Source organism: Symphodus melops (assembly GCF_947650265.1).
Source record: "Symphodus melops genome assembly, chromosome: 5".
Taxonomy (NCBI): domain Eukaryota; kingdom Metazoa; phylum Chordata; class Actinopteri; order Labriformes; family Labridae; genus Symphodus; species Symphodus melops.
In genome coordinates, this window is record NC_136695.1 from 29,790,821 (window position 1) to 29,810,913 (window position 20,093).

At 46.1% G+C, this 20,093-nt stretch overlaps 2 protein-coding genes across 2 annotated transcripts in view; both read left to right on the plus strand.

The window, feature by feature from the left end:
- Positions 1 to 20,093, plus strand: part of scnm1 (sodium channel modifier 1) — a 255,569-nt gene that overhangs the window by 84,306 nt on the left and 151,170 nt on the right. The gene's annotated exons all lie outside the window — the stretch shown is intronic.
- Positions 5,208 to 15,518, plus strand: onecutl (one cut domain, family member, like). Its single transcript, XM_079344235.1, has 3 exons — positions 5,208 to 5,455; positions 5,857 to 7,254; positions 14,241 to 15,518. The coding sequence occupies exons 2-3, from the start codon at positions 6,228 to 6,230 to the stop codon at positions 14,549 to 14,551; spliced, it is 1,338 nt and encodes a 445-aa protein (XP_079200361.1). The 5' UTR covers positions 5,208 to 5,455; positions 5,857 to 6,227; the 3' UTR covers positions 14,552 to 15,518.

Genomic DNA, 20,093 nt, shown 5'->3' on the forward strand with positions numbered 1-20,093 from the left:
GTTGAGTTTGTGTGCGGTCAGATGATGTGGAAGAGGGGAGTTTTTAGGGTTTTCTTAAAGAGTGAGGGAGGGGGTCTCTGGTGGGTTTTTTAAGGAGTGAGTTCCAGAGGGTGGGAGAGGAGATGGAAAAGGCCCTGAACCCCCAGGACTGATGGTTAGTCCTGCAGGGGAAGGGGGACAGGAGGTTTTGACCGTTTAAAAAAGGTGCAGCTACTTTATAAGAGAGCTGCAAACATCATAAAAAAATGTCATTTAATGTTCAACAATTAAATCAACCATTTAAAAAGAAGGTTATTCTTGTTTAATTTTATATAAAATTAAGAGTGAATATAACTCACATTAGAGGATGGTGTTGCATGACAGTGCTGTGTGTGTGTGTGTGTGTGTGTGTGCGCAGCAGGCCACGCGCTGCTGATGCACATAAACGAGAGGCCTACTGCACGCTCACGTGCCCCTTCAGCTATCTTTAAAGAAAAAACAAATATTGTTAACATTTTAATTTTAATGTTGCACAATAGATTAAATAATTTTCATGCACGTGCGTGTTTAATAATCAGCATGTTGACGTCACTCACGGTGTCATGTTTTAACGTAAATATTATGTTTTTGTTTTATACATTGATGTTAATCCTCAACTTTATCATCACCGTTATTATTATTAATTATTGTTTTGTTTTTCATTATTTTATCTTTTATCTCTTATCTGGCCAAATTAATTCGGTTATCGATTATTCACACAGTGATCTTGCGAAGGTCTCGTGGTAATAATTGATTGGATCGATTGGTTCGAGGTGGGAAATAAAAAATAAAGGAAGGGAGATGACAACAAGAGAAGAAGAGAATCATTACGTCACGATACTGCACTTTTTATTTAAATTATATGAATAAGATTCTTTGAATTTATTCTTGAAAAAAAAACTTTATTTGTAAGGGACCAATAATCACCAATAATGTGCAATATTAAACGTAAATGTTGCCATTTGATGTATTGCACCAGGTTTAGCTCAGAGCTAGTTTACATCTGCGGTTCCTCTTTTATTTTTTAAATTTTAAAATCTACATTTTAAAATGTGTCTCATTTTTTTAGTGGATCAGTTTAGAGTCTCAGGATGGAAACAGAAAAACCAAAAATAAATAAATAAATAAAGGAGTTAAACGTGTCAAATAAAATTCTATTAAAAACAAAAAACGTGACAAACACTAACATATTTAATTACAGGAAATGTAACAGAATTAATCATTCATTTAAGATTTCAATACTCAGAAACTGATTTCTAAAATAAAATAAAATTACAATGATCTAAGTATCTTCTGTTGTCTGAAAGTTTACTGTAAAGACGTAAATTACGTCATATCTGCGTCGCACGTTTTGAGTTAAACTCCAATCCTGCAGCTTTATATGAACTTTGTTTCAACTTTAAAGCTTTACATTAATCCGTTAACACACACACACACACACACACACGCTGCGCGCGCTGCTGTCACCTTCACCAAAGACAGATAAATAATTAAAGTAAATTTAAAAAACTTCAAAGAGACGCAGAATCTCACATTTAATATTTCCGGTTGGGATGTAAAGTTTAAATCACTTCTGACCTTTTATTTTAAAAAAAGAAAGAAGAAAAAAATTCAATCAGTCCCTAGGCAGAAAAACGCGCGTGCTTTCTGCACACTACAGGTAGATGTCAGGCCTAATTACAAAATAAACATGTGTGCAGCTCTGACTCACCTGTACTCTTTACAACAACAATGAACAGGAGAACTCGAGTCTGCTGCAGTGACGTCATATAATAATTATTATCATCTGTGTGACTTTGTTTTTGTGTATCTGCAGTGTTCACGTCTTTTCACAGTGTTTGTGTTTTGACTTGGACATACAGGATCAATGGTGCTGGAACATTTAACCATGCATACTGCTCTTTAGCTAAATGCTAATGTGCAACACCTGTACACGTCACATCAGCTGCACGTGCTGTCCCTGACAAATGAACTGATGAATGAAATATCCTGAAGATGACCTGCAGTAACACCGTTAAACATGGAGGGGACAAACATCAACATTACACACACGTTGCTTCTTTACCTGCAGCTGTGGACAACATGCACGCGCATGCAGGTGTTCATGTTGAGAATCATTTCTATTAAAAAAGACTTTTTTATGACGTTTTCTTGCAAATAGTTTTTTTAGACGATATTTGTCAGTAAGTTTGGAAAAGATGAAAACATGGTGTTTTTATTTTGAACAGGGTCACACGTCCAGCCTTCTGTCTTTAATGTGTGTGTTTGAATAAATAATAAAATGACATGAGAAATGAGCTCGTGCACTGTGTGTGTGTGTTATTATAATAAAGAAACGTGTTCATGTAAAATCCTTCAGCAGCAGCAGCTCACAGCCTAAAGATAATATCATATTTTGGATATTTGAGAAATATATTTTTTCATCAAAATACAAAAATGATAGACCACTCCAGTGACGTCATCACACATACAGTCACGCTGTTTTTAATTCTTTGGTTTATTCCAGTCCCTCCTGCGTTATAGGAGCGACATTTACATTTTTTTTTTTTTTTTTTTTTTTTTGGTTTTCGCTGCTGCTAAATAAAGAGGAGTCGATATCTCATTCAAACCCTGCACGTGCACTCTGCACATCCGTTATCATTTACCTATAAGTGATGACGTTTACTCGGTGATTAAACAGCAGGATTTGGGGGCGTTGTTGAACGCTGTAAAGTACAGGATGAATAATGTCGCCTCTTTGGCTGCTGCTGCATGCAGGCCTCGCGGGACGACATGCAAAAACTCAGCCACGGCATGCAGAAAAATAAAATGTGAATTTATAAATCTTCAACCCTCTCCTGGAGACTCCAGAAGTGTCTCCCTGTAGATATTTATATTTTGCTGCAACACTCAAGAAAATCCAATTTGTTCCTCGCTATCTTTTGCCTGATTGTTTTTATTCTGGAGCACATGAATGGTCATTTCAAGGTCACAGCAATGCCCCCTGACCCCTGACCTCTGCTTGTAATATCGGCGGATGCAGGGTTTGATGCAGGCCCATACACGTCCCTCAGGATAAAAAGCATCACGCGGGCAGCTAAATGGTCAAAACAATGTGAACACGCTCAATACAGATGAAAAGCTTCTTCCACAGCCAGCATATTGAAAGTCACTTTGAAGGCACGGCAGCTAAGTGGCTAATATGTGAGTATTCCTGGGTTATATTTATGGCCCTGGATGGGTAATGGAGGGTTGGATGCTCTCACTGTGAGTCCCTCTGAGAGCATCAGCTAAACGGCTGCCATGTTAATGTTTTGGCTGCTGGGAGGAAAGTGACTCTGTATGGGAGTTAATGCTTTAAAATGCTCCTCACAGTCATGTAAGATATGCAGCATATTGTGCACATCATTTCATCAACAAAAATGTGATCGTAATTTATTTCGTCATATTTAGGTTTTTTTTGTTTTTTGTTTTTTTTTCGTTATTGGATTTTTAGAACTGATAAATCCGGGACCTGAACGCCGCACCGTGTAAAAACTTGGGGGCCTCGCAGCTCGGGTGTCAGCCTCCCTTCTCGGATTCTGCAGCCACAGGAGGTGAACTTTCACCCCGACCTTCCAGAAGGACCTTTTATTTTCGCTCTGTAGCTGTTGACCATTTTTACCTCCAGCTACTCGCCATCAGTACACACACACACACACACACACACACACACACACACACACACACACACACATATGCATCCCTACGTGCTGGCTGCGCGCGGGGCGGATCGATAGGGCAGCATCTGCTCCGGGAAGCCGGCGGTCCCACACCGCGCAGCGCTCCGCTGTTTCCAAACGCCAGAACTGCTCATCTCTGAAAATTAAACTGACAGACAGATATGATTAGTATGCGCGCTGCCTCTCTGCTCTGTCTGTCTGAGGCGCGCAAACATGCACGCACAGGCCTCACCATGCAGACTATGTATATGCTGCTTATATGCACGCACACACACACACCTGTGCACATTAATGGGACACCGATATCACGTGAACGCGCGCTTATACAAGCAAAATGCGTGCACAAATTGTTTCTCACACAGTCACAGCATTTATCATGCTCGCTGAAATTCAGTAGATATAGGCGTACTCTTGCGCATGCATGTACATGCACGCGCACCCACAAGGCCCATTCTTGAGTGTATGTGCTCGCTTCATGCAGCAGCAGGTCGAGGGTCTACTGAAGAAAAAAAAGGGGGTCTCATTGATCTTGTTGAGGGACTTTCCAGACTGAAGTGTTGGAGCCGCGAGCTGAGTGCTGATTAAGAGCTGGCCTGAGCACGCGCGTCACTTTACAGCGTTTACTCCTGAAAGGTGAGGAGTCACAAACACACAAGGTAAAAAAATGCAAAGAAAAAAAATCCTGTGTGAACGTTTCAGAGAAACAAACAAAAACAAAGTAAACGTCGTTATGTGACGACCTGGGAATAAGATGGCGAACAGCAGAGCAGAAATTGATTTTTTTTTTCTCCTCGAGTCAATAATTTAGAAAGGCTATTTACATAACTGCATATTCATCCTTCATTTGTTTCTTTTTTTAATCAACCCAGTGCCCTCTCATCTGGTCCTACATGAAATTTAGATATTATAAATCAACCAAACATGTCTTTATTAACTCCTTTAAATGATGACAAATAAATCATCTCTGTGTCAGATAATTCAGCACGGTGACAACAGCCTCAGTCGTTACATATAAAAGAACTAAACGACATTAGCTGCAGCTTGTAAAAATCCATTTATGACACAGTAAAGAGCCGCGCGCAGCACAACGAGCTGCAGGATGCGCGTGCACATCATTCAGAAGTTGTGCATGCAATCAGCTGAAGAAGGCTTAACCTGTGTGGTTATGAGAAAGGGAGCATCTCCAACCTCCCCCCAAACACACACACACACACACACACACCTCCGCCCCTCGTCACCCATCAACCCCCACCCACCCACCCCCCTCCGGAGAGAAAGGGTTAATTGGAGTAGGAATTTCATCGCACATCTGTCAGATTTTTAAGGCCGTGACGCACTGAACGCAGAGAGTCAATGTGAGCAAAAAGGGGGAGGAGGAGGAGGAGAAGGAGAAAGAGTTGGTGGTGAGATCGATGAAGTGGCAGGCAGAGAGGGAGGAGGAAAATCTCACGAGATAATGAAAGAAAAAAGAGGAGAGCTGCTAGTGTAGAGCGAAAAAACCAAGCTCCAGACCCGGAGATTTTTGTGGAGTGGGAAAACAAAGAGTGACCGAGGACAGATTCATCCGTCTGTATCAGCGCAGATGGTTGTTGTGCACTCTGCTTGTGGTGAATGTAGCACCCCGGGGCGCAGAGGACCAATTGTGTGAATCTGCAGGGCTGCTCGGCGACACAATCGGAGACATGCACAGGACGGACAACAGCCGCGGACGCGCTCTGAGAAGTGGAGAATAAAAGGTAGGATTCTGCAGCGGCTCCGTGAAGCTTCACATGTCGATGATTTTGTCTCTGAGTCTCCGTCGTGTTCGGCTCGTTAGTTCACGATTCGTTCACATTGGTTTCATGTGGTGTAAATATGCAAACCTCGCGTGCTCGCTGCGTCTGCATTCATAACTTTACATAAGGATGGAAAATCACATTTTATAAAATCAGATTTGGTTGAAGTGATTAAATCAGCGCTGTGCGCGTTCCGAGGGCTGTGAGCTCAGGTGATTTAAATGCTCTTTTATTTGGCATGAACGAGTTTGAATCAGTGTTTAAACTCCAGGAAATAAACGTGTTTTCGGTTGTTTGTTCTTCTCTACACCGATGAAAGTTTCCACACAGAGGAGTAACAGCGCCTGTCTTGTCTCACGCAGGCACAAAGCGAGGCTTCAGCCGAGGACCAAACCAAAGAGACAAGAGAGCAGAGAGCTGCTGCTGCTGCTGCTGCTGCACAAGACAGAATCCAAAATCAGAATCAAAAGCTCCCGATGCTGCTGCAAACTGCTTCTCTGGGAGTTTGAGGGAGTTTGAAGACAGTACTTAACGTTATCAGATAATTAATTAGACACCCCATAAGCCCGGAAATCAATTAATTCACAAATCAATAAATCCATAGTCTGGTGTAACAAGAGACCTTCCAGACTAGCTAGCGCGGCTGTTAAACAACAATAACAAGAGAAGAGCAACAACAACAACAACAAGAAGAAGAGGGCCAGAAGTGCTCATTTTCCTCCTGAAATTAAAGATGGATGGGAGTCTCGGGGAGATGTCGCTCCACAGCCACTCGGAGCTGGCGCACAGTCAGGACGGCCGGGCCATGCTGCACTCGCGGGACCTTTCAGCTGCTTTCCCCAGGCCCTCCCTCGGGGGACCCTCCATGTCTCTGGAGCACGAGCCCCGTCCGCCAGGCTTCGACCACTCCATGTCTGCACTGGGCTACAGCGGCGACTCCCCGTCCAGCTCTGGAAGCACCTACACCACCCTGACCCCCCTGCAGCCCTTTGATGACAAGTTCCACCATCACCACCACCACCACCACCCCTGTCTCCCAGTCAGCAACGTCATCGGGAGCTTCACCCTCATGCGTGAGGACCGAGCACACCTCAGCACCAACTTCTACAACCCCTATGGCAAAGATCTCGCCATGTCCCAAAGCCTCTCGCCCCCCACCACGGGTTCAGGCCTCGGCTCCTCCATGCACGGCTACGGCAGCCCCAACGCCAATGGCGGCCAGATGCTCCACGGCGGCTATGACGTCCACAGCGGGAGCCTTTTCTGCAGGACATCAGATTTTGCCCGTGAGATGTCTCCACCGGGCCTCGGAGGAGGTGACGTGTCAGTGGGGCATCAGCTGAACAAAATGGAGGCTCACCAGCATCCACAAAGCCACCACCCTCACCTGTACAGCCAGCACTACCAGCCGCACCATCACCCCAGCCAGCAGGCCTCCAAGATGTCCGATCACCTGCACTCCTCCTCAGCCGCGTCCTCGCCCGGAGAGGGCATGCTGTCGGGCGGCGGCGGAGGCGGCGGGGAGGAGATCAACACCCGGGACGTGGCCCAGAGGATCATCACCGAGCTGAAGAGGTACAGCATCCCCCAGGCCATCTTTGCAGAGAGGGTGCTGTGTAGGTCACAGGGCACTCTGTCTGACCTCCTGAGGAACCCCAAGCCCTGGGGCAAGCTCAAGTCCGGCCGCGAGACCTTTAAGAGGATGTCCCGCTGGCTGCAGGAGCCCGAGTTTCAAAGGATGGCCTCGCTCCGGCTCGAGGGTAAGATCAGGCTTTACTCTCTCACACACACACACACACACACACACACACACACACACTTATACAGAAAGCACAACAACAAACACTCTCTCTCTCTCTCTCCCCATGTTCTCCCCAAACACCTTCCTTCTCCATGTCTTCCAAAAAAAACTAAAAAAAACACATAGACAGAAAAAGCGGTGTTCAGCAGCACTCAGTATGCAGCTCAGGTTGAGACAGGAGGAAAAGGCTCACGCTGATGTTTCCCTCCTTTACACCGCTGTGAATGTTCCACTGCTTCTTCTATTGTCTCAACAGCCGGGCTAATCAGAACTTAGCTTCACATCGAGGTCAGTTTGAGCAAGAAAAGAGGCCATATGTGCCCTTCCTTTGTTTACTCTGCTCCCAAACAGCTCCTATTGATTAGTACAGTAGCTACAATAAAAAAGCCACAGACATTTGCCCTCTTCTTAAATGAACCATGAAGATCAGCGTGAGCAGCGGCTGGCAATTTAATCGCTTTTGAGCCCACAAAATAATTTGTGCAGATATGCCACTGTGGAGCGATTGATTACCTGGAGCAGTGATTTATATCTGCTCAGCGCGTGGCTGAAGTTGACTTGGCAACGTAGCTGATGCAAATTAGACTTGAGCGTTTGCCAGGCGTCTTTTATCAACGCCGTCACCGAGGCAATTACTGCGCGGCTAAATACAAATGTTGTTCTGCTCCGAGGCAGCAGCCTCGCACCAAGGTGTTGCACATGTGGAGCACGAGAGGGGTGTTGCTGAAATGTAATTCTGTGAGCCGGATCGATCAGTCAGCCAACAGGAAATTAACTGACTGGGATAATCAATTAATACATTTCACATGTGAAGCAAAAAAAAACGCTGAGTGTTTGCAAAGTCCAGCTTCTGGAATTGCAAAATTCAAAATCTTTTTTTCTTCTTCTTTTTTTTTTTTTTTTTGGTTTTCTTGTTTGTCAGACTAAAGAAACAAATTAAAGATAACGAACGGACATTTTCTAAATTTAAAAATCCTTTCAGACAGTTAAATATTCGACAGGAAAATAAAGCAAAGAAGCCCAAAAATAAATGAAAAATCCTGGCTTTCAGCCCGAGTCGTATTTACACACATTTCACACAGTAAAGATTATTTTTTGTAATCTGCTGCTTGACATTTAATATTCTTGAGGGATGTGGGCAGAAGACAGGACAGCACGCTGTACAGTGCCGTGTTACAGTGTCGTCCCTCCGCAGGGACCGAGGGCCCATCTGATACCAGGAGCACAGAAAGAGATCCAAGTGAACACAGTAATATGAGAAGAGTGTGTGTGTGTGTGTGTGTGTGTGTGTCTCTGCGGGGGTCTGTGAGCGCTACGTGTGTGCGAGCCTGCCCAGTTGATCACTGCTTCTCGCTCTCTGTCAGCAGCTCGACTGATTAAGCCCAACAACACAATAGGGTTCATAGGTAATGATTGTGCACTCTTGCAATCCCTTCACAATTATTGATCTTTGATTGTTGGGCTCTGAGAGCACATGTGTACATCCTCCATTCAGCAAAACGTTACAGCAATCACAGCCTAAAAAGCCCTCTTATCTAAAGATGACTTATCTCAGGGTTTTGTTCTTTGCTTTCACACAAATGTGTTTTGATGAAGCCGATCGCGTGACGAGCGAGCGCTCTGTATGCAAAACGCCTCGTCTTCTTCTCGCTGATCAAACGGCTCCTTTTGTTCCTCTGTTCTGATCGTCAATCATTCCTTCTTTATTTCCAGCTTCCTGGTTTCCTCGTCTTTACAGACGCACAAGTTATTTTAACGAGTCAGTCCTCCACGTCCGAGCGGCCGATCAATCAGACTCATAAAAAATTAAGCTGCCCACACAGAGAAGTGTGCTAATGTTTGACGACGCTGCTCTCTCTCTCTCTCTCTCTCTCTCTCTCTCTCTCTCTCTCTCTCTCTCTCTCTCTCTCTCTCTCTCTCTCTCTCTCTCTCTCTCTCTCCACACACACTCTGAAAATTGCATATTTACTTCTCGGCCAAGAAGCTTCGATTTGGACAGCTCGGCACTTTTCAACATAACCTACTTTCCAAAGGGGGTTGTTGTGTTCCCCCCCCCCCCCCCCCCCCCCCCCCCGCTTGGCCAACCCCCTTTTGTTTAATTACAAGCGCCTATTGATTTCCATGGGAAAGAGCAGCACGCCTTGCCCACACACACCTCGGCCGCATCGGCAAATCGAGACTGGAATTAGAATGCGCGGCGCCCTGTGCTCCCCGGTCTGAAGATAGCTCCGGCGCTCTCAGCTTCACGCCTCAAGTTTTAAGATGATCCTCCTTAATGCAGCACTCGCTTAAACACATAGGAGGCCCTTCATTGTCAGGCTGCAGCGCCGTGTGCTGTTTCTTCTCTTATAGGGCTGCAGAGCGCTCACAGTCCTTATTAAAGCAAGCTGCTGCCATTTTGTCTCCTCCAATAATTGTCTTTCTGCAGAGACATTTTGCTAAACAAGGAGGAGGTGATCCCTCGGATTTATCCGCAGTATCTTGTGTTTTTTTTCTTTGTGTGTGTGTGTGTGTGTGTACTCTATGGATTACTGTATATGAGATGCATCTTTAGCCCAACCTCAGGCTGTGGAGGAGGCAATCAGGATTTAGTCGGAGGAGAAGAAGGCGGGATAAAGAGCACGCAGCCTATGCTTGGACACTTAAAGTCAAGGAGTGGCGAAGGAGGGGGGATCAGAGACTATAACTTTAAAGATGATGGCCGAAGCCCTTGACTAAAGGTCTAAATGAATAAGAAAGGTCAATGCGGTTTACGTGTCGGCTCTGTTGCCTGCACCACCCCCACAGTAATGAAAGCCACAAAGCCTCGTCCACCTCTCGCTGCGTACAGTCCTCCTTCTACGAGCCGGGCTCAAAGGTCACAGCCCATCTCATTTGCATATCGCCAATCATAAGCAGGCCGACGCGGCTCTCCGCTGCGCAGCAACCTCACAAACACGGTGTGTCTTGTGTGGGTTTTTTTTTTTCGTTGTTGTTGTTTTTTTTGTTTGGCTCCTGCAGCCTCTCCGGCGCTGAAGGGGTTAACCAGCCTCTGTGGGTCGAGGAGTCTGAGCTGCACAGATTTAATCAATAATTTCTATCAGCCCCTGGCCCAAGAAATCAGCAGGGGGTGGGCTGAGGGGCTTGGGGGGGGGGGGGGGGGGGGGTTCAGAAGGGAGGGGGGGTTGTGGGGGTGTTCTGGCGAGGAGGAGGAGGGTGTGTGGGTGGGTGAGGAGGGGGGGGGGTGTAGGTTGAGACGCCGGGGGGTAGGGAAAGGGCTTTCGATCACGTTTCAGCGACACGAGACAGAAGCATACATCATGATTAGGGGCTGTTCCCACGATCATAAGAAGCCTATAGGGGAATATTTATGTCTCCAGGAGGAGCCCCCTCGCCGCCCATTTATAGCATGGTAATTGTGAGCCTTTTACACATGATTACAGCATAAGGAAGCATTTACTTAATGGTCGGCGTTATGATCGTCAGGAAGCGAGAGAGAGAGAGCGAGGAGGAGGAGAGCATCAGGACGCCCTGACTCCTCCAACCAGCCATAAATCCGCCCTACAAGCAAAGCTCGCCAGCACGATCATGTCATTCCTTTCATTACTACACGGGCTGAGAGTGCACGCCGCCCGCCCCCCCCCCATCGGCTCCAGCCCAGAAATATTGATGGTGGTAGATGGTGTAACGCCCGTGAAAAATGTAGCATTTGGGGAGAGAAAAATAATTTCACTGGTGGTGATATTGACACGGCGTTGACATCTCGGCCTGCTCAGATTTTAATGAGACGCCGTTCGATAACTCTCAGAAATGCAAACGAGGTCTGGATGCGTAAAAGCGAACAGGCACCTGTAATCTCAAGTTGACAAGAGCGCATCCCCACGTCCAAACATTTCCCCTCAGATAATGATTCTAGAAATCAGATTTATTCACGTCCAGCCGAGTGCTGCAGTTACACAACCGGCGCCGGGTGTCGGAGCGAGCAGAGCCCGGCTTCGTGGCGTCCCGCCCCAGCTGTGAGGCCGCCTCAGCGACGGCGCTCGTGTAGGAAGAGACGGCAGTAAGGTCGCACTTATTTCTCAAGCGCTCGGCTAATGGGAGGAATTTGCGGCTGTGAGTTCTGAAGAGCGGCTCACACGGTAAACGCCGTGTGAGATGTAAGCCAATCAATCGATCTGGTCACTGCTGCTCGGAGGCCGTGTGTGTTTTATTTATTGTATGTTTGAAGAGTGATTGTGTCTTTGTGTGTGTCAGCCTGTAAAAAGCTGATTTCAAGGTTATTCCAGTCTGATATCTCCATCCTAACAAGTCATCTCTGTCAATAATGGAGTTCTATCAAGCTTGTTTTCATGAAGCGAGGATCAGAGCGGCGAGATGACACCTGACTGTCACTCCCAGGAAGCAGCTGGTCAGTGACCAGGAGCGCACGCCGGCGTCCGCTGCCCGTTACAGACAGGATGAAGTATTTTAAAACACAGCACGCTGTGTGCTCCTTCGTTACTCGTTTGGAGATCCATGCTGGTAACCAGGGCGACCGGGCGTTTACCATCAGAGCCCCTGATGTTAGCTGCCTCACAGGAAGGCCTTTTATTAACGCTCTCATCAATCTTATTCAGAACGTTTTAACTCACCGATGTTTTCGTCCTCGTTCAGATCACTTCGCTTAAAAAACTGATTTTATTCTTAATTCGTTTCCTCAAAATCTGAACTTGAGGAGGAAACAGGCTGAAATGATTTCCTGCTGTCAGGAAACCTAAAAATAATAAACATATTAGTAAGAATATTAAATATGAATAATATTTATATAGAGTTTACAAAGAGCTCGACAGTAACATGAAGCTGAACAGCAGAGCAGCACAAGACAACAATTACAAAGTGACAATAAAAGGAAAAAAAACCTTTCAAAATAAGACGTTTTTAAGAGCTTCCAAAACAAAATATCAGAAACTTAATGAGTTATTGTTCTAGTTTAACTGAAGAGTAAATCAATCATTTACATTCAAAAAAAACATCGCAGCATAATTAGGTTAATTGCAAAATAAAATATCTCAGAGTCAGTCTTCCTGTCCAGCATCTGCAACCAACCGCTGCCCCTCCTCTATGTGTGTGTGTGTGTGTGTGTGTGTGTGTGTGTGCACTCTAAGTGTGCACACACACACCAGTGCTTACTCCTAGAAACTCGTTTGATACCCTCAGCAAAACGGTCGCTCAGCCGCACGCCGCTGATTGAAACCTCTTAAAAAAGTGCATTTAGGTAATTGCACGACTTCCCCCCGAAAAATGTGTTTGAGTCCACTTAAGGCTCGGAAACACGGCGGGCTCTGCCGAGTCTGCTCCTTTCACTCACCCCTGACGTAACCCCGCCTTTAATAGAAAATAAATTAGTTCCCCTCTAAAGTGATTATTACTCACTCGCCGCCGCCACATGTAAATGACTTTATGAGAAACTAATGATGCAGGAGTGTCGACTCAGGGAAAGGAAGAGAGGAAGTGGAAGGAGATGGACACAGGGGGGAGGGGGGGGGGGGTTGTTGGCTCAGTACACAAAGGCTTAAGGTTGGTGTTGTGTTTCCTGTAAATACAGAATTACAGCGTGTTAGGGAGGAAAGGTTCAGCGCTGGATATGCAGAGAAACGTCTGATTCTCAAAATGGATCTGAGCTCGGCCCACGCACATCAGCCTATTTCTTTTCTACCACGCTCGACAAAACTAAACATTTTTTCCTTCATCTGGGTTTTTTTTTTCTAATCTGGAGACTTTTTGAGAGGAAATATTGATTATATAATTGGGCAGGCTGCCGCAGCTACAGTGGTGTTTAACCCAGACCTCCGTTTATTATTTTCTCTGGTTTGAGCAACACTGACGTTAAAAAAACTAAAAATAAGACTTCATCACCTCTACAGGCGATTACAAGAGTTTGAATGCAGCCAACTCTGACATCGAGCTAATTTAGCAAAAATAGTGATTTCTTTATTCTCTGGACCAGAGTGTCAATAAACACAAGACAGCGGCACGAAAGACGCTCTAACGTCAGTGTCATCGATCGCTGATATAAACACAGGAAGTGAAACTAAACGCCTGATAAGCATCTTTGGCGTTTGGCTCATCATTTAAGTCGAGTTGGAATTAAAGGCACAGTTTATAAATTCCACCACCAGGGGGCTCTCAATCAAAACAATGATGAAGAAGACAACGTCGAGGGTGGCGGGGAATCATGGGAGTGATTCTCTCTGTAACTCCCGGCCCCCCATCAATGACTAAAAATGACCTCAGAGTGAACCGTCGTCACGACGACCGGGCGCGAGGAAGAGAACATGTTTAACGGCGAGCTGATCAGAGTGTAATTTACACGCCGTTTTATATCACGGCAGCACAAACAGCAACAGGACGACAGCTTTGATGTAACATCTGGGGTTACCACGGCAACGATAACTGCTCGCCCAGCTGTAATTACAAAATGAATCTGTTTCAAATATTTGAGATAATCTAAGTACTCAAAAAAACAAACAGTAATTAATATAATAAATCCATTTTCAATGAATTTAGATATTTTAGAAAGACAAAAGATTACGTTTGGATCCGCCGCTCGTTTGCAGGATACGAACAAACACGGTGAATCTCTGAGTTGTGTTTTTATTTTGGCCGCTGGTCTTTGATGAACACGTGTAGTTTAGCTTTAATGTGCATTCAGGATCTATGTTAATAAATGCAGCGTGAGAGCTTAAGCCTGGGCGCCGCTTTTCTGTTTCATCCCTGCAGCAGCTCGCCGGCAACAAGACGTGAGGTTGAACGTCTTGATTCCCTCTCTGCTCAATGAAGCTGCTGATTCATCTCTTTTAACTAATCAAATGTTGCTTAGCTAATCTGTTTTCTTTCAACAAATCCACTTTCGCTCAGCTTAATCCATTTGTCCTAGTTAGGCAGAGAGTGTGTTAGCTAACCTGTTTTCCCATCATGTGCCCGCAGCCTGCAAGCGGAAGGAGCAGGAGCAGAGCAAGCTGGAACGCAACCAGGGCCCCAAGCGCACCAGGCTGGTGTTCACAGACCTGCAGCGACGCACGCTCCTCGCCATCTTCAGGGAGAACCACCGCCCGACCAAAGAGCTGCAGGTCACCATCTCCCAGCAGCTCGGCCTCGAGCTGTCCACCGTCAGCAACTTCTTCATGAACGCCCGCCGACGCAACGTCAACAAGTGGGCGGACGAGGGCCGTCCCTCCTCCACGGGTTCCTCGGGCTCCAGCGTGTCCTCCTCCGCAGTGTCCTGCAGCACGGCATGATGACGGGACGCCGAGGGAGCAAGGGGGGCACATAGACTGGTCTAGGCAGAGACCAGCCGTAATAAATGTCCTCCTCGTTATCAGAAGGAGTGACGGAGCCAGCTACTACAGATGATTTTATGAAGACGAAGCATTTTCCCAAACCAAAGTCGATCGCTCCCTTGAAATGGAAGGGGGGCGATACCCAGAGTGATATGAGCGCAGGATGCGAGGGTCCTGCTTGTATAGTCGAGGGCGCGCTCAAAGGCGAGTCACGCCCTCACATAGACATCATCTCATTGCGTTATTTTGATTATCTAGATTAGAGATAATGAGGGTATTACAAATCAGGAGAAAGCATATTTTGGTGTACCTTCAAATCTGTAGTCATCTCTCCAAACGTGAAGAATCAAGAGGCGCCGTTTGCTCACATCTGGAGAGTTCCATCGTGTAACTTTTTAATCAGAAGTGTTCGCCGTCATCCAAAGACGTTTTTATCCCCCCTTACTGTTTGTTATGCTCCCTTTCTTTCCTCACAAATCAAGGTGAAAGAGGAAGGAAAGGTTGTTTTTTGGGGTTTTTTTCCCGACTTATTCCCCTTATTTCTTAGCATGTGTTTCCATGGCGACGGTTCCCAGGACTGTATGGCGTTGTTCCAAGTTCCGAGCCTGGAATTATCCCGAGGGTTCTGTAGCGTCCATGACTCCCAGCTGTCAATCATCCACCATCCACAGGAAGCCTTCTCCTGTGTGTGTTTTTATTTCTTCCTTTGCAAAGATGGTCCCACCTTGAATGAATCAGAGTTGTCAAGTGGGAACCGCATCGTGCTCCACGCCAGGACAGAATCAATAAACACAAGCAAGAAAGCAAAAACAGACTTATTGGTGCAACCGTCTAGCTTCAAGACTCTCAGCGAGCTTCCTAAAGAAAGCTCCGCCGCCATTTTTGACTCAAAATCAAGCCAAAAAAAAAAAACAGAAGAAAGAAAGCCAACCTTTGAACACGAAGGTCCACGGGGAAGAGATACACCTGACACAATGTACAGTGACATTGTTGTATTTTTTCCACACATTTCCAAACACCTCTGCTCCATTACGAAATCTTTTTTTTACAGATGTCTAGAAAAATGGAGGAATGTGATTCTTTCAGCCCTTTTTGTACAGATTTCAAGCACATCGCTCTATTTATAGAAAAAAAAAACACGTTGGAAGTGCGGGGCGGTTTGTTTGAGCCCCGCTGACGTACAAGGTCATTTTTTTGGTCCACAAAGGAAAGGCTTTAACACGCCTCCTTATAGCCAAGCGTTAAATCAAACCGAGAACGTTTCAAATGCAATTGCTGATCTGATCAATGTATTTATTACTGCATTTGTGTATTTATTGTTTTACCCTTTTTTCTTTCCTCTCTATTTATTTGGTTATTTATTTATGCTATCTATATACTGTAAGTATTTATTTAACGATGCTCTGTATGTCTGTGTGAAACTGAAGACTTTTTCTGATGGGCACTTTTAGCTGTAGAATCCCATCGTAATACCAAAGATTAACATTGCCTCCCTGAATGTACGGCCTGAATCCCTAAACCCCCCCCCCCCCCCCTCTGATCTGGACCCGATCCAGCCCCGCCTACCCTGTGATGTTCTGTATCTCCCTCTCTTGAAGGCCCGGCCTTTGTTTTTATTTATTTTTTGTAGGAAAATGGGGATTTCTTTACTTTTGCAAATGTCTCTGCGGTCAGCTCTAAACGCCAAGGCCAAAGCTTGTGCCAAGGCCAAAGCTTGTTTGAATGTTGTGATAATATTTATAATTATTAATACTATGAATAATGACAACAATAATAATGATGATGTGGCATCCCATTGGTTCACAGGTTGCTTGTAAAGTTGTGTTCAGACCAATGCCATCTGGCGGAGTGTGTGAAGCGTCTGGGGACCCACTTAAAGCGCCGACCGAAGGCCCCATTAAGTGCACGTCCTGTAGGGTCACATGCAAACATGCGTACTGTGTTTCTGCCTGGGGAAAATGCATGGTTGTGACCCCGCCCTCCACATGTCCCTCGCCAGCCCCCCTCCCCCCCCTCTCCCCCCAGTGCAGTGCAGACACTCCTGTCTACGTTCAGCTCAGTGTGATCTCACCGTCCTCCACATGCCAAGCCCTTCTGCCAGTTGTCTCAGTTCCAAGGGGTTTTATTAGGGTTTGTTCACGGACCTCTGGGGTTTGTAAGGCGGGTCCCTCATTTCTGGGGATCTTGGGTTTTTACTTTCCCAGGGTTCTGCATGTCCTACGGTTTGTTCCTGGCCCTTTAGGGTCGTAGGATTTGTTTCTGGCCTTCTGTGATTCTCTCTGGATTGCTTCTCGTCCTCTCAGTCTCTGATTGACTGTGAGGCCTTTTTGGGGCGTTTTTTGTTCCTCTGGTTCTGGAGGTGTTGGTGTTTGTTCCTGGCCTTTTTTAATTTTATTTTATTTTATAGTGTCTTCCTAAAATCTTGGGATCTTAGGTGTGTGTGCCCTGAATTCTGAAGGTATTCGGGTTTGTTCTTGGACCTTCGGGGAACTTAAGGTGTCTCACTTATCTTCTAGGGATCTTGAGTTTTGTTTCTCGGGTCTCAAGGTTTGAACCCGCTGGACTGGGGAAGGTATGGGCCCATTTAGGGTGAATGTGGTCATACTCGCCAGTCAGCGCCACAATAACTAGTCGGTTAACAATGTATTTATATTTGTATATGGTCAAACAAACTGCATCACTGTCAACCACCACCGCCCAGGGCTGTAGACGGGCCTGCTCTCCTCGCTCTACTACCAGGATGTAAACAAGCACAGGGAACAGACAGCACCGAGGTAGACATGTATGTCGGCGACACATGGACACTAACCTGCAGGGAGAACCAAAGTCTGACGTAGCTAGCACCGCTCATGTTAGCCACTATCTGTTTACATTACATTGTTTACCTGCTGACAGTTTTCTAACCACTTTCACCGACTTGGAAATCAGTCGCTCGGAACGTCTCAAGTCCCTGACTGCCAGCGATCTTTGGCTCATGTGCAAAGAGTTTTTAGACGCCTTAGGAGTGTCCTGTTGTGAAGTTCCTCCCGATGAAAGGAATCTGATTTTGTTGTCCTGTGAGTCCCTGACCGGGCCTCCGTATGTTCTTCTGAGCTGTTTCTGTTCATTTCCTGGTTTGAGTTCGAGACGCAGCAGTGTTCATACCTTACCAGAACCTTCTCTGTGTTCCCATGTTGGACTTTCTGTCTGGGTCGATCTGCTCTGTTCTGCTGGATGTCTTCTGGAAAAGTAGACTCAGCGTGCATTGGTGCTGCTCGAACACGACTCGAGAGGGCGCGAGCAGCTTCGGACTGCGTGGGAAGACAGATGACGGATGAAGGGCGGTTCTCCGGGATCGGCTCGTAGGCTTTGTCCTTATCTTGTAGGAGTTGGACTTTGTTGCAGGGTTTCTGCTGTCGGTATTGTCCTTTGTCCTGGATGTGTGTTTGGGTTTATTCCTGATGATCTGGGGCTCTTGGGCTTCGTTTAAGGTTTTCCAGGATTTTAAGGATCCCTCCAGAAGCTGCACAGGCACATGCGGTTGGATTTGTCAGCATTTTGCTTTGAATGCCTAAATCAGAGGAAAAATCACCCAAGACCCGATTCTTTGACCCGTGTGTAAATGCTGCCAAAGAGTGGCGAGGATAGCTTGGCGTTTTTCCACAGACTCTCTCTCTCGTTCTCCGTCTTTAACATTGGAAGGGGCGGATTGCCAGGGCCCCCTTCACAGCGCACACTTGAAAGACGGGCGGTCATGAAAGAGGCCATCGACTTTTTCGCAGACTTCAAAGGGGAAGCTTTTTTTTTATCCCGTCTCCTCTCTGGGTATCTGGTCTGGGGTCCGCTCTTGGCCAGACCTGTGGGCTTTAGGGGGCATTCAGAGGGGGCGGGAGGAGATCAGAGAGGAGGCTGAATCATCCAGAATGAGGATGATGGTAGTGGTGTGTGTGGAGGAAAGGTGGGAGGGAGGCTGTTTGAGGAATAGGAGGTGTTGGAGTAGTGAGGCATGGAGCTGAATTAAACTTTAATGAGCAACAATTGTAAGCATGCTGAGAGCAGAGGGGGGGCGGTGGTGGGGTGTGCGGTCGAGTCTGTTCAGGGGGGGAATATAAAATGAAAGACCTTGGAGGCTCCTCTGCCGACCCCTGCTTGCTACTGTCATTGTATCAAAGCTGAGGTGACACCTTTCAGGTTTCTCTGGTTTTCACTGACTGGGAGCCTAAAATGGAGACAGAGCTTTTTGTATTGAGCCACCTTCTGCTCCTGTCAAGCGGGAGAGATCTTCCCTTTTCTGTGCAGAAAGGAGGCGGGAATCCAGTGAGCTGCTGCAGGTGATCCGCATTGCTATCCAAGCCTGCGGCACCCTCTAGTGGCAGTTGTAGAAACTTGACACGTCTGGAAGCCGAGGCTATTGCAGAGCCGTTCAAAGGAGCGTAGAGAAAATAAGATAGAAGAACTGAAAATGTATATGTACTTTCAGGATTTAAAAAAAGAAAAAAAAAAAAAAAAAAAAAAGACCAGAAAAAACGTCATTATTTTGATAAACCAAAAAAAAAAAAAAAAAAAAAAACAACAACCAAAGATTGATGGGTGACTGCTGAATCAAAATGTATCATGGGTAGTTTTAGCAGTCTCCTATCAGAGCTACCGTAGCACTCAGAGGATTCAAAAAGCACCAGTGGGGTTTTGGCGTGCTGACTATTTATGTCGCATTAAACAGTATTATGTTGACCTGGAACTGAGAAACTGACATGAGGCAGTGTCTTCAGATGGAAGTCTTTTGACTTTGTGTCCCCGCCCCCCTCCCCGAGCCTGTCCCCGACCCCCCCCCCCCCCCCGTGTGTACATGAAGACTTTACCCATCTACCTCAACTGTGTGAGATGTTGTGTGGCAAAGATGTTCCTTAACCAAAGAATCCATCCTGTCAGGGTGTCTGTCTAACTATCTATCTATGTCTGTCCATCCGTCTCTTCTTCATGCCTTTTACTCCAAACCAAATGTGCTGGAATCAATCCGCAACAGGGGGCCGAACGAGGCCCCCGTCCAGCCAAAGCTAAAGTCCAGTATGCTAGAGTGTCCCATTGATCCGTGTTCTGTATATACGTCAAATCATTCTCAAGACCAAAAAAAAAAGGAGGTGACAATCCAAGCAAGGAGGATCTTGCTGTAATCAACGTTGCCTATTCCTTGTTTTTTCCGAACGCTAGAATCGTGTGACTTGCTGTTAACAGAAAAAGCCCAAGAATCGAGCACTCATCCCAAAATAAAAAAAAGGTCGGAGGAGACAGAAGCTATTTTTCCACATTTGTAAGCCACCCCTCCCACCCCTGTTTTTTTCCAAACTGTTTAGTGTAGTTGAAATACTGTTTGATCCCACTGTTGTAAGTAGGAATTAATGAAATCCATACAAAAAGCTTTAAACGGGGAAGAGCTGGGGGAAATATTATATTTGACTGAGTCGGACTTTCCTCAGCTCGGACCCGACCCACCATGCTTTATCGTGCCATTCTTGTCCATGTG

Bases quoted from the DNA above. Each gene is read 5' to 3' on its own strand.
- onecutl (XM_079344235.1), top strand. From the start codon at position 6,228: ATGGATGGGAGTCTCGGGGAGATGTCGCTCCACAGCCACTCGGAGCTG. The intron at 7,255-14,240 runs GTAAGATCAGGC...ATGTGCCCGCAG, and splicing joins GGCCTCGCTCCGGCTCGAGG to CCTGCAAGCGGAAGGAGCAG.